The sequence below is a fragment of the Solanum stenotomum genome, chromosome 11 (assembly GCF_019186545.1).
Source record: "Solanum stenotomum isolate F172 chromosome 11, ASM1918654v1, whole genome shotgun sequence".
NCBI classification, from domain to species: Eukaryota; Viridiplantae; Streptophyta; class Magnoliopsida; order Solanales; family Solanaceae; genus Solanum; species Solanum stenotomum.
In genome coordinates this window covers 34797514-34824989 of record NC_064292.1, presented here as the reverse complement: position 1 = coordinate 34824989, position 27476 = coordinate 34797514, and the positions used below count along the sequence as shown (strand labels likewise).

Below are 27476 nucleotides of genomic sequence, written 5' to 3'. Positions count from 1 at the left end.
GAGTGTCTTACTTGCCAAGGTAAAAACCATAATCATAATTCAGCTTAGATGGATCCACTAGTTTAGGCCTAAAAAGGTTAATGAGTCATGCATCAACTAACAAGTGACTCTCATTGTCCTGCGGTGGTACATAATTTTGGGATAAAGGGATTGCTACTAAAGGTCTCATGCCTCTATTAGCTTGTGGGCTTCACTCCAAGGTCCACACGGTGCTAGGTAAACAAAAAACATGCATAATCATATCATATTCATAAGCTTTTGAATGGTAAGAATCTCATAATACCAAATCATTCAGAAACTTCATAATCATAAGAATAGATCCTTTAAATCATGATTTCATAAAATATTCATTCAGACACTTATCTAAAGCATATAAATCATGATCATCTTTTATAATGTGAAGCACTCAATCAGAAGCATTTAATTGCATAAAACATGTTTGATACTTTATCTAAAAGCATCATTGATTCATAAACTCTTCAATTCATAATGTATGCATATCAACATATACTACAAGAAAGTATATAATTGGCAACAATTTTTTAGCAACAACAGTAAAATTGTTGGCTAAAATCGATAAATGGCAACAACTTAATAAAATGGTTGCTATATCATTAAACTTTTAACTACGACTACTTTATTGTTAGCAAATATTTTGATGTTGTTGCAATATTATATAGTCAAATGATAACTATTAAATTTTAAAAATTTGCAACAACATTTTAGCAACAATCAATAGTATGTTAGCAAATTTAAATAAATAGCAACAATTCTATTTAATTGTTGCTATATTATAAAAAATATTAATCACAATTTTTTTTTGTTACAAAATGTTTAATTATTTGTTGCCATATTTATGGGCAATATAATAAATTTTAAATACAAATAGAGTTAGCAACAACAAATTAGAATTGTTGGCTATAAATTTTGTTTTGCCAACAACGTAAGTTAATTGTTGCATAAAATGTTAGGATAAATGCTTATTTTTCAACTTTCCGCCCAAAAAATGCTCTAAATTTCTTTTTTATTTCTTTTCCGATTTTTTAGCCCACTCTTCCAGTTAACCCATCTCTTTCTAGGTTTTATTTTTCTCTACGCTATATTGAGCTTTCCCTCTGTTGCACCATCTTCCTCTTCGTCTGTTGGGTCCTTTTGCTATTGAATAGAGAAGAAATGGTAAGCAATATTTACTTTTCAATGACTATTTCTTTATCTGATGCGTTTTGTAATTATTCAAAGAATTTTTTATCGTCTTTTGTGAATAGAGTTCTTAATTGTGTATTGAAATCATTGGAATCATATAACTCCTTAGTTACAGTCACTCCTTTACCCCCGATAATGGTTGTAACTCTTCTATTATAGGGGTTTAATGAAGACGAGTTAGAGACACAGTTTAGTTGGGTGTGGAAGGATGAAATTTCTTCTCCAAATTGATAGTAAATTTTTGAGTGGGCATTTGATTCTTCCTTTCGATTTTTTAAGAACTTCAGTTGGTACTTCGATTTTGATTTTTGATAATATATATCAAGTGAATTGACTTCGATTTGTTGTGATTTTTCTGGTTCGATTTGGTTCTTTCGTATGGATCTTGTATACTATGCTATTTTGATTCTTCAAAATTCGCTATTTAAAAAAAAAATATTCTTATTGAGATTGTATTTATCATAGAAACAACGTGGAACACGATAAGCTTCTTGAATGGTTCGTTACTTTGGTATCAAAAACTTGAGAGAACTTTTTGAGAGATTAGCTGATTTTCATAACGTATGAAGGTGTTTTAGTTCTTGTATTTAATTTATAAGTTGGGCATTTAACTTAGCACACTAGCTAGGACTCAAAGGGGTATATATATATATATATATATATTGAGCTTCTTTTGATATGTTTTTTACATAGTTGTCCATAACAGATTTTAAGCATATTAAATACCCGCAGATTCATGTAATGTTGGGCTTATATTTTTAAGTAGTTATATTGCATTACGCTGCTGTATTTTTTCATTTCTTTTCAGTTATATATTCTTGTCTACACTAGTTAAAAAGATGTATTGAACAAAGTTGCAATGACAACATTGTGCATTATTTAAAAAATGAAAGCAAAGAAGGAAATTTAATCTTTGTGCTTAATACGATAAGTAATCATCTCATAATGAGATATAGTGTATTATTTGTATCTAATCTTGTGTATTGTGTATGTAATATCCTGCAATATTGTCCTGCTTAAGTTCAATCTAGACTAACTTACTGTGACTTGTGGATGTAGTTGTCGGTGGCAAAGCTAGTAATATTGTTAAGGGTGTTCAAAGGTATGTTTCTCTATTTTTGTTTTCTATATGAGAAATCTATTTTAACTTAATTGTTACCTCAAATTGTTCTTCTTATGATGTTTATGAGCAACGAAAGCGATCATTTAGTTGTTGCTTTTCACGCATTTCTTTTTATTAGTTAAGTGTTAAAGCATCAGTTACTCTCTGTAAATTTGTTTTGGCAGAGTGGATTTCACCTTTCATTGTTTAAGATAATAATGCACACTTTCACTCCTTACCATTTTAATTAATGTGGGTTGACTTCTAAGATTTGAATGGATAATTATATTGGATGTTGAAAAAGTGTAGAAGAGAAAAGTGACTAAATTAATTTTTGAAATAATGTGAAGTAACATTTTTTTTGTCACCCAAGATATGATCTAGTGGTCAATGAAGTGGGATGAGCACAAAGAGATCTCATGTTATTTTTTGGTCACTAACTTGGTGTTGTATATTAGAATGCATTGATCGTATAAAAAAGATATTTACATTTCCAGGGTACATAACGTAAATACTAAAAGATAGTGCAACTCTGAACGTAAAAGATAAACTAGCCTTAAATATATCAGAAGCACTTAAGTCAAATATAAACACAGAGAACTGGAAATTTCCTTTGTATCTGAAGATTAATAAGTGATCACAAGCAATTGAATAGTACTCCTTGAATTCGTTCCAACCTTCATTTAATCATGCCATGCCACTAAACTTTAGCAGTTTTACTTTACATACCACGCCATTTGGGACTTCAAGCAACACAATATCTCCAGATTGGCGCCATGCTTGATTATTAATTCATTAGGGATGTGTAATTTAGAGGGATGTGAGACAGGATAATCTTGAAGTAGGGGTTATCTTCGGGATATCTACCGGTTTAGCTTCCCCTTGCCCTCGTGTCTCTGCCATCCCTTCTGGCTTCTTTTCCCATCTGGCTTCCATGTCTGCCGGATGCTCTTCCCATCTGTCTAACCATCTCTATCGGTTGTTGTTCTCGTGGTAATCTACTGTCAATTTTTTCCAGTTGCTTTTGGAAACTCATTGAGAGAAATAAAAATGTGACCAAAACACTCATCAATCAGCTTCATTGCTCTACTAACTGATACTCCAGTGTTCCATAAACAGGTCAACTGAGTATCTCCCCTCCCTCCCCCCCACAGTCCCTTTTCGAATCTGGAGATGAGATCTCGAGTTCAAATGTTGAAACACACCCTTCGTTGCCTAGTGGTCAATGAAGTGAGTCAAGAACAATGAGATCTCGGATTCAAACGTGTACACTCCTTTTGACTAAACCTTGGGGGTAGAGTTATCTAGTATCTACATTGGTGGGCGTAACATGTATTAAACGAAATAGTCGATGTGTGTGCAAGTTGATCTTGACACCAACATCATAAAACAATAGTAGCTCTTATTTAAATGTTATTTGTACTTCCATTTCTAGACTGCTTTGGACTATTTTTCTTGAGTCGAGAGTCTATTAGAAATAATCCATCTACCTTTTGAGACTATTTGAACTTATGCTAAAAGAAAAATTGACTATTAGAAAAATGAGAAGTTATGGAAACTCGTCTAATGCGTGATCAAAAAATGGTAAAAGAGGGCATAAAGGCACTGGTATCCCATATGCAAATTTCTAAGGTACAAGCGTTAATGATTCAATTTCTTGCTTTTGATCCTAAGAGTATTTTGATTATGCTATTCTTAAAAAACTTGTCCTAGTTACTTTGATGTTATAACATAGTTTCTCTTTATTAGATCAATCATTTTTCTATTCCATATATTTGTTATGCTTAACAGAGTGGTCTTCCATCTGCAATTCTCAACATTATTACCGATTCAAGTGATTTAGATGTTGCAAATCCTACAAGTTTTATGAATGACATCGGGGTAAGTAAGTTTAAATTTTAAGTTTATTACAAGAGACTTTTATTACTGAAGGATAGTTAGAGCTTATTCATCTAAGACAAATCATATGATCTTTAAGTAGATTCTTTAAAAAAATAACTTATTTGATTTTTAAATTGTCATGGTATCTTGATATGGTAACTACAATGTAAAATTTATAAAAATAAAAGAAAAAGTGGTTAGATTCTTAATGTTTTTTAATGATGGACTTTAGATTAATTGTACAATGACTTGTTCATTCCGTAAGAAAATCCAATTTCAATATGCTAATGTTCTTTATGTCTTATCATTGGATTGTTGATTTGAATAAAAAGTGAAATTGAAAAGTCAGCCTCTTATGTTTTATATCTATTTATTTTCAATGACATAAGTATATGATTGTTATTATTAGTTATACTTCTATAAAGACAAGGCTTCAAATCTTCTCTTTTGACTACCAAAAAAGAACCATGTTGATTTGTTAGAAAACAATACATCAAACAAAAAAGATGTATTGTTCTCTAACAAATCAGCTCATGATGCTCATTTGGTAGTCAAAAGAGAAGATTTGAAGTTCTCTTTCAATTTTGAGTAGTCATTGAAAAAATGATTTGATTGGACTATGATTTACTTTTCCCCATTATATGGTGTGCATATATTATATGAGTTCATGTGGTCAATATTTAGTCTTATTTCTCCTCTAAGTGAAATGTCTATTTGAATTAGCTTCCCAACCCCCACAAAGGTAAAAATAAGATTGCATATATTTTATTCTTTTCATACCTCATTTATAAATTTACATTGAATATATTATTTTCATTGATTTTTTTTTAAATGTAATTATATGTATCTTCTTTTGTAGGATGAACGTGCTTAAATCAACACTACTTACAATATGATTCATGTCATGCACAAGCTATCGGAGGAATATTTACTTGTTAAGTTACTAGTTGATTAGTACTACTTAATGATATTTCTTATATTATGTTTTTATTCATTTCGTAAATTAAGACATCCTATGTAGGAATTTTTAATTTTTAAAATTCCAAATATCTAGTGCATCAGTTCTATGTATTGACGTTTGATACTTTAAAATTCCAAATATCTAGTGCATCAGTTCTATGTATTGACGTTTGATACTATATATATATATATATATATATGCATGTATGCATTAATTTATATGTATTGACGTCCTATGTAGGAATTTTTAATTTTTAAAATTCTAAATATCTAGTGCATCAGTTCTATGTATTGACGTTTGAACTATTATATATATATACATATATGTGTGTGTGTGTGTGCGCGCGCGCATGCATGCATGTATGCATTAATTTATATATGAATTCATGGATTTTATTAACTTTAAATGTAAATTATACATGTAGCAACTTTTAATAAGTTGTTACTAAAGATTTACCAGAAATATTTATTCACAAATAGCTTAAATGTGATGACTAATTGTTGATAAAAAAAATGTAATTATAGCCACAATAATGGTTGTTGCTAACAAAATATAATTTATGGTAATAACTTTTTTTACCAACAAAATATAATTTATGGTAATAACTCTTTTTGTTGCGCAAGTTAACTTTTTACAACAATATTTTTTTGTTGTTGCAAAACATTTCCCAACAACATTTTAGGCAATAACGTGCAACAAAATTTTTTTTGTTACTAAAAGTACTTTTGGCAACAACATTGAATATATTGCAACAAAATATTTTGTTGGAAAATCCCTTCTCCCTTGTAGTATAGCTTGGTTCATATTATAAAATACTTGCATGGTATGAGTTCATGAAATTATCATTGAAAATATTGAAATATGATTAAACCATGCATAATAAGATCAATCGTGATGAATAAACTTTAAATCAATTGAACCCATGCATAAATCATTAAACCCTAAAATTTTGGGTAAAAATCATGAAGAGAATTTGGGATTTCTTTAGGACTCAATGGGTGAAGAGAAACTCATTGATGAACTTCTCACATACTTTGATGGAAGTCCCAATCGAAATATTAAAAGGAGGCTTGAACTTGAAGAACCCTAGAATCACCTTGAAAGAACTTGGGGAAGAAATCATGAGAGAGAGAATTCTTTTGAGTTGAGAAAATGGGAGGGTTTGAGTCTTAGGAACCCTTTAAAGTCTTCTAGATAACCCCAAAATGACATAGTTTAGGGATTAAAAAAGTAGGAAAAGATCTAATTAATCCTGAGAATTAACTGTTGAATCACTTCTACCGACACCATGTACGGTCGTACAAAGGACCACAAACTATACTGGTCCTTTGTGAAACGAGTTACTGAAAACCCCAAACTCCTGAGGTTGGACCACGAACCAGGGTCCACGAGCTGTACTCCTATCTACGGTCCGTAAAGCCCTTCGTACACTAGAGTCTTCAATTTAGGCTTGGACCCTTAGGCTTCAAACTATGAGCAGCCAACCATGAGTCATACTACAGACCACGACCTGTATAAATGCTCATACAAATTTGCACCACCAAATTTTTTGCAACTTTTCAACTTCCAATCACTTTTACACTTCCAAGCTAAGGTATTATAGAAGTAATGAACATCATAAATAGTATCTCTTTCACCAATAAATTGATACTTGTGACTAAATGATACTCCCTCGGTTTCTATTTATATGTTACTATTTTATATTTCACGTCTCTTAATAAACTAGGTAAGTTTACCATTGTACCCTTATTTAATGTTCTCTTGAAGTCAAACTTTCAATAAATGAACAAAAAATAATCTATTTTGATTAATTAAATTGACCAATGAACATAAATTAATAATTTAGTTTTTCTATGTTGGTCAAATTCCTTACTTTCAAGGCTAATAACTCTTAAAGGTAAAATATGAAAAATAATATTATTTATATATTAATTTTGTGAAATTACAAATATTAAGAAATATTTATTTTTAATAAGAATGACGTGTAGCTAGAAACGAAGGGAGTAAAACACAAAATGACAAGAATTGAATAAGAATAAGAAGAAAAACATGAATCGAAAAAGTGAGGTATGGAATTAGTTAGCAATCTGATCAAGGATTGGTGGAACCATTGAAGAAGCGTCCGGTGGGGCCACCAAATCAATGCCATAAGGTAAAATAACTGGCTTTTCCCAAAAATGAAATGCTTTGTAAGGGAGTAAGCACGAGATGCACTTTCCGTCACCGCTGTATATAATAAATATTCACACATTCACAACTTTATAAAGTTATCCACTAGTATTACTTTTACAGCTTCAAATTAAATTCCCATCTTCCCTTGGCACATGAACTCCATAAAATATGCAAAGGAAATCAAATACTCATCCACACTATAAATAGGAAATTCCACTATTTACAATATATATATGTTCCATCTTTCTACTTAATTTTTTACTGCATTATAAAGGTTGTAATGGGAAAATTCTTATTAATGTTGGCATTCTTATCTTTTTTCTTGTTGACAACTACTAAGGCTTGGTCACAACAACAAGAGCCTCAAGTTCCTTGTTTATTTATCTTTGGGGACTCACTTGTTGACAATGGGAATAACAATGGGATACTTACTCTTGCTAGGGCCAATTACATGCCTTATGGTCTTGACTTCCCACAAGGCGCCACTGGTCGTTTCACTAATGGTCGTACTTTTGTTGACATTTTAGGTACTTATGCTATAACCTTATACTAGTACTAAAACTGTGATTATTTTAAATGTTTTTTTTATTTGCATTAATTACTCTAATTTCTTTGAAATCATTGTGCATTGGCACGTTATGTTTAAATGTACGTAGCTCAACTTCTTGGCTTCCCCAATTATATTCCTCCCTATGCAAGAGTCCGTGGTCGAGCGCTGTTGAGAGGAGCAAATTATGCATCAGGAGCAGCAGGAATTAGAGATGAAACGGGAAATAACTTGGTATATATATATACATTTTTAAAAAAATATTTGATGTATGTGGTTGATATTGTTTTCTAACACTACGTATAAAGTTCGAGTTTAACTCCTATAAATGATGAAGTAAAAGAATATATTTTTTTACAAGGACAACAAAAATAAGGTATAATACATAAATGTGTTTTTAACTAGAATCTATGTCCTCCAATTTTGGATGTGCAAAAGTATGCTTACACTTGTAGAAAGTTGAACAAGTAGACATGTACATGCATCTTACGTGGAATATTACAAATCAATTTGAGTGTATTTCACGCGAATTTCCACAAAGGAGACCACGTACATGATGCATTTTATCTACTTGTTACTAATTAACATGCTAAATGACAAGGTAAAAATTTCTTGTGTTGTCAATCCTTTGAATTTTGTCTGGCAATGAATAGTCGATGGTGTAAATGCAGGGTGATCATATGCCAATGAACCAACAAGTAGGAAACTTTGGAAGAAGTGTTGAGGAGCTGAGAAGATTATTCAGAGGAGATAACTCCACACTAAATGCATATTTGAGCAAGTGTATTTTGTACTCAGGATTGGGAAGCAATGACTACCTCAACAATTACTTCATGACTGATTATTACTCAACTCATTCACAGTACACTCCACAAGAATATGCTTCTGCACTTCTTCAAGATTATTGCCAGCAATTATCGGTTAGTGAGTTCAACTAAATGCGAACAAGCACTTCACATTTTAAGTTACTGAAAGTATTAGGAAGCTTCCCAGTATTTCACTAGCAATTTTGTTTTCCATCATGCGTATATCAATTTTTTCATTGATTATTCTAGTAGTGTAAGTTAAATCGATTTTCTATATAGAACATGCAATTCTTTTAAAAGAGAATAAATAAAAACTTAGGCGACATAAAAGGCATGTAATCACTACAGCAAAAACAATTTTTAGCGGCAATAAATAGACACATTAATAAAGAGTGCTAAAGTCTTTACCGACATTAGTTAAGCGTCATTAGATCCAATGCCATTAAAGACCTTTAGTGTTTAGGGACATATACAAAAAGTGTTAATTGCCGCTAAAACTATATATTTAGCGGCAATTGAACTATTGTCATTAATTAATTAATTATCTTTGGATGTGTTCAGGAATTATACAAGTTAGGAGGTCGGAAAGTAATTGTGACAGCAATAGGGCAAATAGGATGCATACCGTATCAGCTAGCAAGATATGATGGCAATGGAAGCAGATGTAATGAAGAGATCAACGATGCTATTCAACTCTTTAATTCAGGACTTAAAAGGCTCGTTATTCATTTCAATAAGGTTTTGCCTGGAGCAAAGTTCGTGTTCTTGGATTCATTTGAAAGCAGTAAAGATCTTGTTCTCAATGCAAAAACTTATGGTATGTAAATATATTCTCTATTTCAATCTTTGAATTATTTAAACATGAAAAACGAAAAGTAATTGTATATAACTGTTGAATATAGGATTTGAAGTGGTCGATAAGGGTTGTTGTGGAGTGGGAAGGAACAATGGACAGATAACATGTCTTCCTCTTCAACAGCCATGTGAAGATCGTTCCAAATATATATTTTGGGATGCTTTTCATCCCACTGAAGTAGCAAATATTCTGTTGGCAAAGAAATCATACACCTCCAAGTCAAAGACATTTAATTATCCAATAAATATACAACAATTGGCTAGGCTCTAAGGTGTACGTACAATTGTACGTACGTCCTTGTAATGCTTATTAGCTTCATTGCTTCTTGTTTATTTCTTTGTTTTTCTCTAAGAATTGTTTTCATATTGAATTTCAATGTATGAAGGTCATGTACTCAAACATACCCTCTTAAAACGTGTTTCTTATGAATCAAGTGTTCCTAGGATTTACGAGTTTTACTTTGAAAACTATCTACCCTACCATAATATATATTGCACTCATGTACTCATATTTTCAGATTACATTGACATAGCTGACAATATTATATAATACTCTCTCCCTCCGTTTATCTTTACTCGTCCACTATACTATTTTGAGATGTCCAACAATATATTTTTTGTTTATAAAACCAATGAATAATTTATCATTTTGTATTTATTCTACCCTTGCTATTAAATACTACTCCTTTCGTCCCATTTTATGTGGCACCATTTGACTTGACATGGTGTTTAAGAAAAAGAAAGACTTCTGAAACTGGTGCTCTAAAATGATCCTTAGATATTTGTGTGGTTGAGATTAATTTCATTAAGGGTAAAAAAGGAATTTTAAAGTGAAATTGTTTCTGACTATAGTAATGGGACAGGGGGGTAATTCATTTTTCAATGTTTAGATGACATATATTTAATAGGGGCGATTTGGTAAAATTACCCCTATCATTTACTGCTTCTTAATCTATGTGTCGAGTCAATAGTTGACAACTATTGTTGAACAAAGGGAGTACAATATACTTATTGTAGACTGTATCAATCTTGTATAAAAGTGTATAATATTTATACACACTTCTACATAGTTTTATAAAATTATATAATATTATACAAAAATTGAGTTTCGTCTCCTGCGAACATCAACAATGAAATTGTCACGATCCAAAGTACACCCTAGGCGTGACATGACGTATAGGACCCCGAGAGGCCTTACATAAGCCACTTAGCATACATCATACTATTTTTTTTTTTGTTTCCTACCCGGTGTCCGGAAGCCCACATTGGAGCTCCGACTAAGTTCAGATCGCGCTCTGCAAGGCCCATTCGGGGGTGGCGTTCCCAACAGGACTTTCTCCATACCCAGGGCTCGAATCCGAGACCTCTTGAGGGTAATAATAGAAGTAAAGAGTTCAAAAGATAGCATTTCATATTTCAAAAGAGTTTTTCAAAAAGTACCGAAAGTTTAACATAAGTCTCAAAACCATCTATTACATCAAACGAGTGATTGAGACGTAACTCATACATCACATACAACATCTAAAATGAAAATACATGAAAGCAATAAAAGAATCTTGACCTTCAGATCATGAGGAATCACCAATCTTCAATGTCTATACGGGATCACTAGCCACGAGTGTGGGAGGTAGGAGCGTCGGACCCTACATTGGTGAAACAATATAGACACAAGTATGTGCTATTACATGGAATGTACCAAGTATGATAGCAATGCATAAGATATATTAAATCATGCTAAAAAGGACTTTATATAACATGCAATGACCAAGCTAAATCATAAAACATCATGTTAAAAAACATACGTCATAACCATGGTCAATGCAAGTTAAACATCTTAAAACTAACACATTTGAGATACTTTTAGGAAGTAACCTTAGTTCATTGTTCTGGGAGATTAACCTTTAACCGACATAGACCATGTGAGTTATAACATGGAATCCGGTGTCTATCCCACACAGAAAAGAGATGACCTTACTTGCCAAGGTAAGAACCATAAACTTCTAGCTTAGGTGGATCTACTAGCTAATGTTTAGCTAAGACAAACCTATGGTGGCACACAGTTATGGGACATGGGTAATCGCCTCTTGTCCACTCAATGCCAAGCATAAATCACACGAAATAATCACTAATCTTAACTTGTCTTATCCATGAAAGGGCACATCAAGTAGTCAATCCAAACTAGAGTCAATTAGAATAGCTCATTAATCTCGATTCAACTTAGGTGAGAAAACCTTTCAACCTTATGAATAATTTATGTGAGAAAACCCTTTCACAATGATGTTTTGAGTAGTATGTGAGAAATATTTTCACAACAACAACATCAATGCCTTGCTCTCAAAGCAACCTTAAATCATTTGTATCAATACTTTCAAAAGAGTTAGTTTCTCCTTACTTTATTTGACTAATCAATAAATCAATATTTCAAGTCTCAAGTCTCAAGTCTCGAATGATTGGTTCTAACTATGAATGTCTTCTTGTTAACTTCTTTTAAGCTCAAGGGATTCAACACTAATAACTACATCCTATGCAGATGTTGATAACGAAGGGTGAGTATGATGAATATGGTCCCTCAATTGTCCACAAGAGGTGTTTCTAAGCTTTTGTGAGAACTTAAAATCCTCTTCAGTTAGTTCAGGGACCAGCATCATGAATATTGAGCAGTCTGTTTTTGATTTTCCTTGCTTGGCTTGGCTTCTTTTCTTTATAAATTAGCTGGTATACAGAAACTAATAATAATATAACTTAGATTCTTAAGAAACAATTACGAACTTGGTATTGGAGTTCAACCAGTCGAAAACTAGCTTGAGTAAGACTTGTAGAGGTAAGATTTTCTGTCCTAAACAAGATAGAGGTCAATGTCAAAACTCCATCACCACAGAGGTGAACGCCTGAGTGAATGTGTTGTGAACCGAGTTGGCTCCGTAAGGTCTTGTGGGATAAAAGTGGTGAATGAGACTGATTCAGTTCTAACTATTGGGCCGAGTAAAATATTAGAGAGTTTTATTTGAGATCCTGACCCAATTACCATTTGTTGAAAAGGACTAGAAGTTAGAAAGAACGGTTATTCAAATTATCAGGGTGTATCTCTATTTCCTCATCCCTTTTCTTTGATAAGTTCTTCTTCTCATCCCTTTCTTCTATCTTTGTTCTTCAATTCCCCTTTTAGTTCTTAAATTCCTTTGTAATTCCAACTGATTTGGCTATACTAATAGTATAACCTAGTTAGCTGGAATTAATACTCATCAAGCAGTATGTCGACATTTGGTTGATGCTGGAGGAAACTGCAGCAGGTCAACGTAAAAGCTCCAGACTCCATCATCCTCGAGTGATCTTGTAGGCTTAATTGTCACCTCTACAAGTGAAGGGCAACGAGCCAACAAAAGTTTCATGAAAACAAGTTCAGCAAAGTTCCATGACTTTAGAGAATGATCAAATAAATTCTAACAAATTAACCTTCTCCAAAATTCATAATTCTGAATTGTAGTGTCGCCCACCAAAATGCTCAACATTTTTAGCTCAGGATAGGCTTTGAGGAACTTCAAATCCACGTAATATTTTTCAAGAATGAACAAGTAATTAAGCATCGGGCCTGAAATATTGAGGAATTGGATATCATTACAACCCGTAAGCTTCAAGTTAGAGAGCAATGGAGCCACGAGGGCTTTAGTATCCAATATTTGATCAAAAATAATATGCCTTAGGTCGATGGTCACAAGATTCAAAGGCAATTTAAAGGTACAATTTGTTATCTTAAAATATCTCAATTGTGATGATGGAGAGTCGAATAGGAAAGAAGACAAAGGTTTTGAATGGCGAGTTCCTAAACACCTCTGGTAGAGCAACGAATGATCAATATCTGAATTACTCAAATCAACAATCAAAATATCGAGAACAAGCTTGATAATAGGGCCATTGTGTTGCAAGAGGATTTTGTAGACAATGTTAGGGACTGCAAAGTGCAAATAATGTGGTTATGAACGTGTTCAAGTCGCTTTGAAGTAATTTGAATAATTTCACCATGTCTTTTCTCTACCTAGCTATAAAAATTTGCATCATTGATTTTGAAATGATAGTTTCAAACTTTTGACCCCGTTTGTCCTACGGACAAACTTTAAGGTAAAACTTGTTGAAACTATTCCAGAAAGTTCAATTTATGTTATACTAAATAAATTATTGAGTTATCTATATGGTTTGATTTTTCAAAGTAAATGGTTGCATCCATTCATTGACACCTAGACTTCGCCTCAGTCATCTAAATGACTAAGAAGAAAAAACATTTTAAAAAAATAGAACAAAAAAGAGGATTAGTTTTGTCCCTAAGACATGATTTATGCTACATAAAACAAATCGATATTTTTCAAGTTTTATTTGAAATGAACAACATTTTTCATATCTTTATCTATTCAAAATAATAATTCATAAAAATATAATTTGATCTATACTAAACATGATTGACTCAATTTTGTTAACAATTCCCAAGCATTCACGAATTTCAGCATTATCAAAACTAGAAAATCAAAGCAACAAATCATATCAAAAGAGAGAAAAACAAAGATAAATAGCCTTAAATCATATTTATTGAGTCATTCGACAAAATGAACTTTCAAAGAATTAAAGGAAAAAAAATACTACTTACCTTGAGTCTACCAAAAATTAGGCTGAGTTTGGATGAAATAACAATGAAGTTGGGAAATATGGGGCAAAGATATGTAATGTCAATTACTCAACTATATTTATATTGCTATGTTAACTTGTCTATTTTGTCCCTTAAATATAATCTTGAGCATCTTTAATTCAATCCTTAAATTTTAACAAAGTAGAGCACTTTTGGTCTAACATAACTAACAAATGGACTTGAAACCACACATGATGGACATTAAATCTGCAACGAAACTAAAGTGTCCAACAAAAAATACATTCAATTGAAAAACATCGAAACTCTTCTACTCATAAATAAAATTCTATTTTTATATATACAGGTAGGTGCATAACATATATTTAATAATAATAAAAAACTTATTTTTGGTAAAAAATAAAATACATAATCTATACAGTATGGTTGGTTTATGAAATAAAGTTATTCATTTACTTATTAAAAGTTATTCATTTACTTATTAATATACTAGCTAGCATATATATATATATAGTGAACTGTACAAAAATTTAATTATTATTTTACACACTAGTAAAATGTATCATGATATTTCTCATCATAAAGCATTATTCTTTGTTTATGCTATATATCCCCCCCCCCCCCACCCACTCACCACCCACCCCTTTTTTGCATACATTATACATTCTTCCATGAAATGAAATAAAAGTACCAAATCAAACTTTTTCACATAAACTCTTTCAGGTAACATTTTCCAAAAATATCAAAGAAGAAATGTATCTATACTAGATATGATTGACTCAAAATTGTTAACATTTTTCAAGGATTCACAAATTTCAACATTATTAAAACTAGAAAATTAAAGCATCAAACTCATCAAAAGAGAGAAAAGAAGTAGAAGTAGTAGATTTATAAGGGTAATTCTACAAAATGAAATTTCAAGATTAAGGGGGAGAAAAAAACTACTTACCTCGTCTTTTCTATCAAAAATTTGGTTGAGTTAGGAGGAAATAACAATGAAGTTGAGAAATGGGGCAAAGATATGTAATACCAATAGTATTTATATTGCTATATGAACTTTTTGTTTTAATCTTTGGTCCTGAATACATAGAATTTAGCAAATAAATTTGACTGTGGTAATCTCTTATTTAATGTTATCATTTCCTCTAGATTTGATAAAGCTTTTGATTAATTCTTTCATTAATGCAACAATGGAAAATGATATCAATTTTTAATAACTCAAACCAATTAAATACATCATCTAAGAGATTTTAGCCAAAATTGTCCCTTGTCATGGGAGTTATCTATTTTGATCCTTAAACATAACTCTGAGCATCATTAGTCCCTTAATTTTGATGAAGTAGATCACCTTTGGTCTAACGTAACTAACAAATGGACTTAAAAATTGACAATGACGATCAATATAGACTATTAAAATTAAATACGGTCAAAACTGATCGATCGATTTTCTAACCAACTAAAAAGATTATCTACAACCAGAGGTGTATCTAGAGGGGGTTTAGTGGGTCCACGTGAACTCATGCTCCCCTCTCTAGATTATATATAGTAGTGCTATATTTTCAAAAAAATATTTAAATATAGAGGTGTGAACCCACATTAAAAGTAGCATATAATAATACGATAAGGATTGGGTACACCTCTCTAAGCAAAGATAGAAATTTAAATCTTATTTTTGTTAGTAACATGCCTCCAAGTGGTTATCGGTAACACTTTTGTCGCTTCAATCAATTTTTCTTTTGTTCTTTTCTTTATTCTTTCAAAAATTTCAAGTGCGTAACATTGGAAATTCCTAACAAAAATTAGCGCGGTAAATTTTTTATATAATTAAATCAAATGTGTATATTAAAATTTAAAACTAGTAATATTATATATATTAGACGACCTATAATTTTTAAAATTTAACGGTTCTGAGTTAAGAACATAAAGGTCAAGCCGATCAAATTTATATCTTAGATGCATCTTTTAGTAATAGTGAACCCGTCCTTTCGAAATCTTGGATACACCTCTGCCAACAACTATCTCAGTTGCTTACTGTGCCATATGCAATGGTATATTTCAGAGTTAAATGGATGTCCTTACAAGATAGATGTTCAAACATTTGTTATTGATAATGGTGATCTCTCATTTGATGTTTTCCCCTCTAGATTTGAAAATTTTCTAAAGGTTTTCTAATTCATTTTTTTCACCATATGTGAACAGTGATTATAATTTTAAATTTTTTTAATATCCCAAAACTAAATAATTACAATATCTAATTAATGAATTCTATATCCTAAGTATTTTACAGAGAGGCCCCAAATTTACCTATCACATATTTTAGCTATAAACTAAATTTCCCCCTGCTCTTTTTTATAAGAAGGTTACGTATGTCCTAACTCCTAAGATTTCTCCTTTTGAGGTATTTATTCATCTTCAAATAATTATTAATATAAACATGTTAGAAATTACCTAATTACACAAATATTTTTACTATATTTACTAGTTCGCTCTATATTTTGAAATAATTATATATTGTTTCACTGATAAATAAATTTAGACCAGATTTCAAGTCAGATATACCTAGATACATATATTTTTGCTACAAGATACACTCTATAATATAAATACAGAGAGAGATGAGTTATGAGTGAGGGAGAGAGGCAAGTAAGACAAGAAGAAAGGTGAGGTGTATCTCATATAAGAATCACACTAGATATGCATCTGGGATACTAGATACATTCCAGATATATATGACACATTCCAATCCAATATCAGATACAGTCCAGATATATTCCAATCCAATATATAGAGGCATGTTGTGATCCAGGACTAATAAGGGACTCACGAAATCCATATACCTACCCAAAATTATTTCCCTCAGACATACAAATCAATATTTATCATCAGTATTATCAATAATCAATCACCTTGAACCATTTCCATCGAGCATTCATGTATCACTATGTCACATATGTAGTACCAATATTCATGATCCGTGAGAATAAATGTGTATGCATGATCACAAAAATAAGAAAATTTGAATACAACAGAAATATGAGCATCTTTCTTACAAAAATATCCATGGGCTACCAGCCTTCTCAAATAGCATATTTTCTTTCGAAAACTGCCCTCAGGCCATATTTTCCACAACTAAGTAGAGTTCTTTCAACTTAGTACCCCTTTAATCCAATTATAATGCATCATGGTACGATATAACATATGAAGCATAGAGTAACACACAACACATACACATTTCAATTTATATAGCATCTATCAGCTAGTCCCGACCTAGATTTGATAACAACTCATTTCTCCAAATTTTCAATCCCATCAACACGTCTAATCCATATAACATTTATACAATAAACTATCACTCAAGTCAAGTACTCAAAAAGAGTAAGCCCTAACCTACCTAGCTACCTCGAAGGTTGAGTAAATGCACCACGAATCCTCATAGGTTTGATTTCCTCTTTCACCTTGAAAAGCTCCTAATCTATTAAAATCATTCTCTACATGAGAGGCTTCAAGATGGAATATAAGTCCAATATTTTTTGTTATCTTGTATATTTACCAATCACTGGAGTTTAGTCTCCACCCAACATATGCCAAAATTAGCAATACAAAAATTCTTATTCCCATGTCCTCACAATTGATTTTTGGAACTAAAATTGTTTAGAGTTTAATATCCTCTTAGACTTCCTTTCTCTCTAACAGTCAAGTACATAACTAACATGTTGTATGCCAAATTTGTGTTAGGGGGTCTCTCTAAGTAAATAAAATGTACAATTCATGTATCTACTTAAAGTAAGATATAGGTGTCATAAGTTATGTCTTGTTAAAACTTCTTGCATAAGATGGTATATTGAGATGTCGAATGGAAGGGTATAAATCTTATTGCTTTAGTTTAAGTTTTGAAGACCATGTAAAGGAAGATAACTTGCATTTTCCAACTAGTTCAGTATTGGAGCAAGTTATTAATATTATTACTTGTTAAAACTAGTAATTGAAGTTACTACTAAAAAATGCTTAAATTCTACCTCAAAAAAGGTTGGAAAAAACCAATAGGTTGATTTTTTAGCGTCAACAATTAGGAAATGCAAACCGGCCTCCAGATGCAAAGCTAGTTGCTGCAATGGCGTTTCTTCTCCGCAGTGAGTTGTGACCCTTATATTTTTGCTTAGCTTCGACTGATTAGAGTCTCTTCTACACATATATATATATATATATAGAGAGAGAGAGAGAGAGAGAAAGAGTCTCACCATTTATTTAAGGCATTTACTAGCCACCAACTTTTAGGAATTATGCGACTTTCTTGGTCACACGAGATGCACGTACAGCACACGAGATGCATATAGAGCGCACGAGATGCACGTACAACGCATGAGATGCACGTGGTTAATAAATGAAAATGATGAACAATGTTAGTGCAAATTCTGAAAGTTACTACAAAGAGACTGATTCTAACAATGTGAGTTTCCAAATTCCTAACAGTCTTCTTCGATGCTACGTTCTAAATACGAAAGACCTAGTACTACGGTTCATTGTCACTATCTTCTTTTGAAATTACGTTCTTCCAAAACCAATGCATCTTCCAAATCTCTGCTTCTGGCAGCTCACCTTCCTTATTTCCTATCTCTGGTAGGAAATTGTATATTACGAATCCTACACAGATAACCACAATAGCAAGGAAAATGAATACCCACGCATTCAAGGCACAAAATAGAGGCAATGAAGCTAAATTCATGACTAATGTCATGAAGAAAAATATTGTTGCCTCGCAACATGTACCTAAATCTCGAAGATCGTCGGGGTATGATGCCTCTGTCCGATCCTGTGAGTTAGAAAGAAAAGAATAACATCCTATGAGGAGGATGCTAGAGGCAATGGCGATGTATAGTATGATTGTTGTTTTAGATGGACTAATGGATTTGCTCCATGGTATATAAAAAACAAGGAAATCTGCATATATTGGACGAAATCAGACAATTAAATGTATTTGACAAATGAGATTACTCTAACAAGGAAAATAAATAAATAAATATCTCAGAGACAAAAATCCCTAAACATGCAAAAAAAAAATAGATTTCTTCGTTGCCTAAAGATTTGTAACTCAAAACTGCAAGTCCAACCACTCCAGCTCGAATTGCACCACCAAGGAATGCAGCTAGAAATACGGCATGGTACCTAAATTCTATGAACGGTAAGAATAGAGGCCCAAAACACATGATGGAGTCTAAGCCTACGAGCCGTTGGAAAATTTATGCTGCTACAATAATCACCAAAACTGGTGAGTGTAGCAGCTTCTAACAGGGCTCCATGTCTTCATTTTCAATCAGGTGAGCTAACTATTCAAGCTCTATTTCTGGTCCAGATTTTCGTATCCTTCTTAGGACTACTTTCACCTCCTCCACTCGGCCTTGCTTAATGAGAAATTGTGGTGTCTCATTAAGCGAAACCGATATGAAGCATAAAGTAATATACAACACATAAGCATTTCAATTCATGTAACATCTATCAACTAGTCCCAACATAGATTTTAGGTTAGCAACTCATTTCTCCAAATTTTCAATCTCATCAACACGTCTAATCCATATAACATACTTTATACAATAAACTATCACTCAAGTCTAGTACTCTAAAAGAGTGAGCCCTAACCTACCTGGCTACCTCGAAGATGGAGTAAACGTGCCACGAATCTTCATAGGATTGCTTTCCTCTTTCACCTTGAAAAGCTCCTAATCTATTAAAATCATACTCTACATGAGAGGCTTCAAGATGGAATATAAGCCCAATTTTTTTGTTACCTTGTATATTTACCAATCACAGGTGGAATTTAGTCTCCACTCAACATATGTAAAAGTTTATAATACAAGAAGTCTTATTCCACGCCGTCACAATTGATTTTTGCAACAAAAATTGTTTAGAGTTTAGTATCCTCTTAGACTTCCTTTTTGACTCAAATTCAAGTACATAGCAACATGTTATATACCAAATTTGCATTAGAGGATCTCTCTAAGTAAATAAATTGTACAATTCATGTATCTACCTAAAGCAAGATATACGTGTCACAAGTTTTGTCTTGTTAAAACCTCTTGCATAAGATGGTATATTGAGAAGTCCAATGGCAAGGGTATAAGTCTTATTACTCTAGTTGAAGTTTTTAAGACCATGTAAAGAAAGATAACTTGAATTTTCCAACTAGTTCAGTATTGGAGAAAGTTATTAATATTATTACTTGTTAAAACTAGTAATGGAAGGTACTACTAAAAAATTTCTTAAATTCGACCTCAAATAAGGTTGGAAAAAACCAATAGGTTGATTTTTTAGCGTCAAAAATTAGGAAAATGCAAACCGTCCTCCATATGCAAAGCTACTTGCTACTGCAATGGCATTTATTCTTCTTCGTAGTGAGTTGTGACCCTTATCTTTTTGCTTAGCTTTGACTAATTAGAGTTTCTTATATATATATATATATATACACACCTTTTCGAACTCTGTCTCTAACTCACTAGAGGCACGAGAAACAAAGAGAAGATGTGTACGAACGAGAGTAGTTGAAACTAGCATATTGGAAGATCAATCGGCCAAAATAAGCATGAGCGGCTATGATATTCTACGTTTCTTCCTCTTGACTGAATCTGTAATCTTCATTAGCGAATTCATTTTCTGTGCTTTCTTTGATCAAACTAGAAGTTACAATATATATATATATATATATATATATATATATATATATATATATATANTATGAGCCACCTTTTAGGAATTATGCGACTTTCTTGGTCACACGAGATGCACGTACAGCGCACGAGATGCACGTGATGTATTTATTCTACCTTTACTCCAAAAATTGTTACTGTACATATTTTACTTATCCTAGAAAACATGTTCCTCATCACTTGAAAGTGGTGTACAAACGTACTTATTTTATACTTGTAATTCTAGTTATAAAGAGGATTGAATACAACAGGCTCCAGTTCAAATAATTGGGCATTTCATTGAATTTTCACACAAAATTACTACAAACTAAAAAGTTTTGAGAAAGTAGGTAAAATGTATGTACTTCATCTTGAAGGCTACTCGACAGCTTTGTACTCGTCGCAACTTGATCAATTCCTTGAATAATGGGATCTTTTGTTAATTCATCTTATTATTTCAAATCTTAACACAAAATCATGATAGAGGAGGATTGACTACAAATAATAGAAAAGGTACCTAATGTACATCCACATTATACAAAATGTCAAATTAGTTATTGCATGGATATTTAATTAAGAATATCACTTATAGGTTCATATAGGATTTAGAAAAGGCACTTATTCTTATCCTCCCGAGAGCCACTTTTGCCTCGTGCATTCTCCTTTTCTCAATGAAAAACCTTGGGGTCTCAGTAAGAAAGAGAAATGGAATTATTGGAATGGAAAAAGGCTACTACACCGAAGGACCTATTTGATATTATGGGAAGTGGACAAGTTGATTTCTTTGGTCAGAGTGTTTCCACATTGCAAGATAATTGCTAAATGTAAGTAAGATCCAGTCTTTCATGTCTCCTACATTAAGTTCATGGCATATGACAAAAATCACTTGTAAAATATTATATTTCAGAAGCATGATATGCAATCTAAACGGATTCCGAATTTCTAAAACATATAAATAGACAATCAATGATTAAAAGTTCAACTTGTTGTAGGAACGATATGCTACATCCGATGATTGAGAGGCCTACTACTGCCGCAACATCATTTGGAAACCAAGCCACAAAAGGCGCTTTAAACTAGAAGAAGGACATACTAGATAATAAGTATTGGCTTCCTTCACCAACATTGGATTAGTGCACGGTCAATCCCTGCAAATGGAATGAACGAGACTTGCACAATTGATGTGAAGAGAATGAACCGAATATTTAGGTAAATGCAAAATTATTTGTCATGACCAATGAATGTGACTTGACCAATAGATGTGACGAGCATGAGCCGGATAATGAGATAAGCACAAAAGTTATTTAGTGTGTCTTCATTACTCTTAGTGGAATTTTTCTAAAAATGTGACCAAGAAGTCATACGTGGTAGTAGTGCCACTTTAATTATAATTAAAAATCATAAATGTTTAGTGTGGAAAATAAAATAGAGTGCGAGACATACAAGGCTACGACAATTATTGAAATTATAATCCCACGACAACTATTCAAAAAATTAATAATAATTAACCTGAAGTTTTATCAAATAATTTAATAATATGGGATAAAAGAGAGGGGAAATGAAAGAAAAATGAAGTATACTGAATGAAAAAAATGAAATTAAGAAGATTAATTGAAATTGATTCACTTTCAAGGGGTCAAATCGAGCTAGGCTAGGTTATAAAATCAAAATATTCAAAATACTACGCACAAGATGCTCGTGCAGCGCATTATATACATGTACCACACTTGAAATGCACGTATAAAGTACGATACGCATGTGCAGGGCACAAGATGCACGTACAACGCATGAAATGCACGTACAACGAACGTGATGCACTTATTCTACCTTTACGCCCAAAATTGTTAATGTACATGTTTTACCTATCTTACGAAAGATGTTCTTCATCACTTGAGAATGGTGTACAAACATACTTAGTTTTTACTTATAATTTTAGTTATAAATAGGAATGAATACAACAGGCTCCAGTTCAAATAATTGGGCATTTCATTAAATTTTCACACAAAATTACTACAAACTATAAAGTTTTGAGAAAGTAGATGGAAACTATGTACTTTGTCTCAAAGGCTACTGGATAGCTTTGTACTCATCGCAACTTGATCAATCCCTTGAATAATGAGATCTTTTGTTTATTTATCTTATTATTTCAAATCTTTACACTAAATCAGGATAGAGTAGGATTGAATACAAATAATAGAAAAGGCACATAATGTATATCCACATTATATAAAATGTCAAATTTGTTATTGCATAGATATTAAATTAAGAATATCATTGATAGGTTCATATAGGATTTAGTACAAGTCAATATTGATCTATAATAGATGGTAGAGTCAATTATTTACTATAAAATATCATGAAAATGAAATGTATGAAACTCAGTGGTCCAGCTTTGACACTTATAATAGTGTGCTCCCCAACTACACTGTCTCATCACTGCCCTCTTTTGAAAGAAATATCTTCAAAATCAGTGACCTCTTCACATAGCTTCATTTACTTAACCATATTTTTTTTATCACTTTCTCAGGTAACAATTTATATATCAACAAACCCAACACAAAAAAGAAAGAGATCCTAATCTTCGCAAAGAATCACATAATTGTAGAGATCTTGATCAATGACATGAGTGGACATGCATTCATCGTCAAAGATGTGCTTAGTAGTTCTGTTCCTTCATGATATGATGCTCTCGTCCAATCACATAGTCCATTTAGATGTGATAAACTGCTAATAGGGAATGAGGAAAGTTGTGGAGATATAGAAATTGTGTGCACTCAAATAATAGATTAGAACTCCATTAGCTCTAACTAGAAATAGACCTAATAAACAAACCTAGAAATATAGGAAAAGTTATATATTATTTCAATAATAAAAATGTCTTTAAGAGAAATCTAACCACAAAAAAGTACATTAGCCAGAAACATGCCTACACATGTGGAAATTAATATCCACGGATGAATAGACCTAATAAACAAACCTAGAAATATAAGAAAAAGTTATATGTATTATTTCATTAATAAAAATGACTTTCAGATAAATATAACCAAAAAAAGAATGATGATGTACCTAAGACTAAAACATGCCTACACATGTGGAAATTAATATCATCGTTAACCAAAGAAGGTGTAAGTCGTATAGGTAAATTCGGCGACCACAACCCGATTTACTTTAGCAAAGAGTTGGGGTAGAAATATCGTATACATTGAAGAAACATAGGCCCAAAATATACTATCAAGTCTAAACCAATGACTTCTCGTGTTAATTGGGACACTATGGTAACCATTAGAAGTGGTGAATGCGACAATCTCTTTCATTGTCTCTTGTCTTCTCTCTCTATCAAGGTTGTTAAGTCTTGCAGCTCTGCTTCGACTCCACTTATTCTTATCTTCTTGAGAGCCCCTTTTGCCTTGTCCGTTTTCCTTTTCTCAATGAAAAACCTTGGGTCTTAGTAAGAAAGAGATAATGGGATTACTAGAATGGAAAAAGGCTACTACACCGAAGGACCTATTCGATATTATGGGAAGTGGACAAGTTGATTTCTTTTGTCAAAGTGTTTCCACATTGCAACATAATTGCTAAATGTAAGTAAGCTCCAGTCTTTCATGTTTCCAACATTAAGTTCACGGCATATGACAAAAATTACTTGTAAAATATTATATTTCCAAAGCATGATATGCAATCTAAGCAGATTACGAACTTCTAAAACATATAAATAGACAATCAAAAAGTAAAAGTTTAAGTTGTTGTAGGAATGATATGCTACATCCGATGATTGAGAGGCCTACTACTGCCGCAATATCATTTGGGAACCAAGCCACAAAAGGTGTTTTCAACTAGGTAAAGGACAGACCAAATAATAAGTATTGGTTTCCTTCCCCAACATTGGATTAGTGCACGGGCAATCCACGCAAATGGAATGAACGAGACTTGTATACTTGATGTTAAGAGAATGAACCGGATATTTAGGTAAACACAAAATTAATTATCGTTGCCAATAAATAAGACTTGCACAATAGATGTGAAGAGCATGAGCAAGATAATGAGATAAGCACAAAAGTTATTTATTATGTCTTCTGAAAATGTGACCAAGAAGTGATCTGTGGTGGTAGTGCCACCTTAATTATAATTAAAAGCCATAAATATTTAGTGTGGAAAATCAAAGAGAGTGAGACATAGGCAACAACAATTATTTGAATTATAATTCCACGACAACTATTCAAAAAATAAGAAATAATTAACCTGAAGTTTTATCAAATAATTTAATAAAATGGGATAAAAGAGTGAGGAAATGAAAGAAAAATTAAGTATACTGAATAAAAAATGAAATTAATAGGATTAATTGAAATTGATACACTTTCAAGGGGTCAAATCGGGCTAGGCTAGGTAATAAAATCAAAATATTCAATATATCACAAACGAGATGCATGTACACTGTAACACCCCGGATTCGAGAAGGATCAAATAATAGATTTTTTCAGATGTTGCAGGTGCCACCGATGGAGGCTAACCACAGCCCATGGATGGGACCACGAACCATAGGTGTGGTCCGTGGTTGGGCACCTCAGCACCTCCCAGAAATTTTCCAGAAAATCCAGAACCACGACGGGACCTACAGACCGTAGGTGGGACCTTGGTCCATGGTCAAGGTCTGTGGTTCAAGGTCCCAGTCCCCCCTCTCTGAAGCCAGATGACAGATGGACCGTCGGTCAGGGTCCGTAGGTCGGTAGTCGATTTTCAGCTTAGGGGTAGTTGGGTTTTTTCCTAATTATTTTATCCCTAAACTACGTCGTTTTGGTCAATTTTAACCTAATACTCTAGTCAAATATTACCCTAAGCGACTATTCACCAAATTCACCAGAACTTATAGCAAAAAAGATGAGAAATAGTCGACAACCCTCTCAGAACTAGCAAAAGGTTTTCTTTAGTTCCAGCCCCAAAATCGAAGGATTTCTCCGTAGATTTTGTCACCAGGTATGCGGGATTTCACTAGTGAGTTAATTTCATCAACTAGGTCCCTAGAACTCAGTTAGATTCTTGATTCTCTATATCTTGTTTAGACCTAGTATTTCTAAAACCTTGGAAAATTGTTGAGACTTAGCTGTTGTAGTATTCATAATCGAATTATCATGTTTTCTTATAAAGTTTGCTTAGTTCCTCGCATGAAACTCAGAACCCTAGTTGTGTAGATTCTCCTACTTCATGAATTACACTTGTTAGGTCAGTTAAACAGATAAACATGCTCCAGTTTCGAATGTTACATTCTCAGTTCTTAAATGTTGCATTCTCAAATTTGCATGTCAGAACATTGAGGTATCCAGCATTTCAGTTATGTTGTGTCATATATATTTCCAGTTAGGAGTAGGCTTAGCACCGAGTTGGAATAGGGTTCGGCATACCCTCATAGTCCCAGAACTACATGCCTCCGTATGAGTATAAGTCTCCTCTGTTAGGCATTAGATTTAGTGATCACGCTAGTCATGCCTTTATACCCCTGACAAGGTATATTGAGTCCTCTCAATAGGGCGTATACATCAGACTTTACGTTTAGATCACGTGGTTTTATGTCAGTTAATAATAGCTCGCACAGTCAGACTCTAGTGCATTTGACCAGGTTTTTAGTTTATACCTCAGTATTCAGTTTCAGCATGCTTTGTTTGTGATTAGTACATGGTCATTGCATTTAGCTCAACTTTCAGTTATATTTCAACATATATCTTTTGTTCAGATTTTATCATTGCTCATTTGTGATTTGCTCATCTTATATATTTGTTCAACTATATTCTATATCATGCATGCTCTATACATTCCAAGTACTGACGCATACTCTGCGCTACATACTTTCATGATGTAGGTTCAGGTACTCAGCATCCAGATCACGCTTAGATCGATTATCGGTCCGCATTCAGCAGCTTTTGTGGTGAGTCCTCATACTTCGAGGACAATAGATATGCTTTTCATATTAGTCTTTAGTTTTAGTTTTCAGATTTATTAGAGTTAGCTAGGGGCATGTCCCAACAACTCAACTCAGTTAAAGGCTTTTCAGACATAGTAATAGATTCAGCTTTAGTTTTGAGTGATTGTTCAGTATCACTAGACTCTTAGTATGTTTTATGCCTTTAGACTATTTGGTATTCCCCACTTTCAGTCATTTATTGAGTTAGCTTCCACATAGTACTTGTTTTATTTAGTAATTTTAGAGTATGCTTATGATATGCCAGACATAGGGTTAGCTTGGGGTCACCCGTCACTACAACAAATTCGATTATTAGGGACGAATAATTTCATCATCTATAATTCGTATTTCGTCACTAAAAATCTTGTGTGACGAAAATGTTTTTGTCAATCAATCATCACTAAACGTGCGTCACTAAAAGTATACAAAGACGATTTAGTGCTTCGTCGCTAAAGGTATTATATTAACTACAGAAAAGAAAAATCGTCCCCAAATGAATAAACATTTGTGACGAATATATTTGTGATAAAAAAATAATTTTTTTGTAGTTAATAGTATGTTTTGTCACTAAAAAGGTTATTACTATCGACAAAATTATATCGTCGTTAATTATTTAGGTTAATCAGTGACGACATCAATTGTCTCTAAAGTGATATATATTTCGTAGTTAAATAAATGTAATATCA

At 32.6% G+C, this 27476-nt stretch overlaps 1 protein-coding gene and 1 long non-coding RNA gene across 2 annotated transcripts; both read left to right on the top strand.

The window, feature by feature from the left end:
- Positions 1 to 3822: 3822 nt before the first annotated feature.
- Positions 3823 to 5261, top strand: LOC125844800 (uncharacterized). The gene is made up of 3 exons (XR_007444191.1): positions 3823 to 3937; positions 4097 to 4186; positions 5046 to 5261. It is a non-coding gene; the product is annotated as an uncharacterized LOC125844800 (long non-coding RNA).
- Positions 5262 to 7554: 2293 nt separating this feature from the next.
- On the top strand, positions 7555 to 10029 carry LOC125844796 (GDSL esterase/lipase At1g33811). The gene is made up of 5 exons (XM_049524130.1): positions 7555 to 7846; positions 7976 to 8100; positions 8538 to 8786; positions 9234 to 9489; positions 9575 to 10029. Exons 1-5 carry the CDS (start codon positions 7600 to 7602, stop codon positions 9796 to 9798), a joined length of 1101 nt encoding a protein of 366 aa, XP_049380087.1. The 5' UTR covers positions 7555 to 7599; the 3' UTR covers positions 9799 to 10029.
- The last annotated feature ends 17447 nt before the right edge of the window (positions 10030 to 27476 follow it).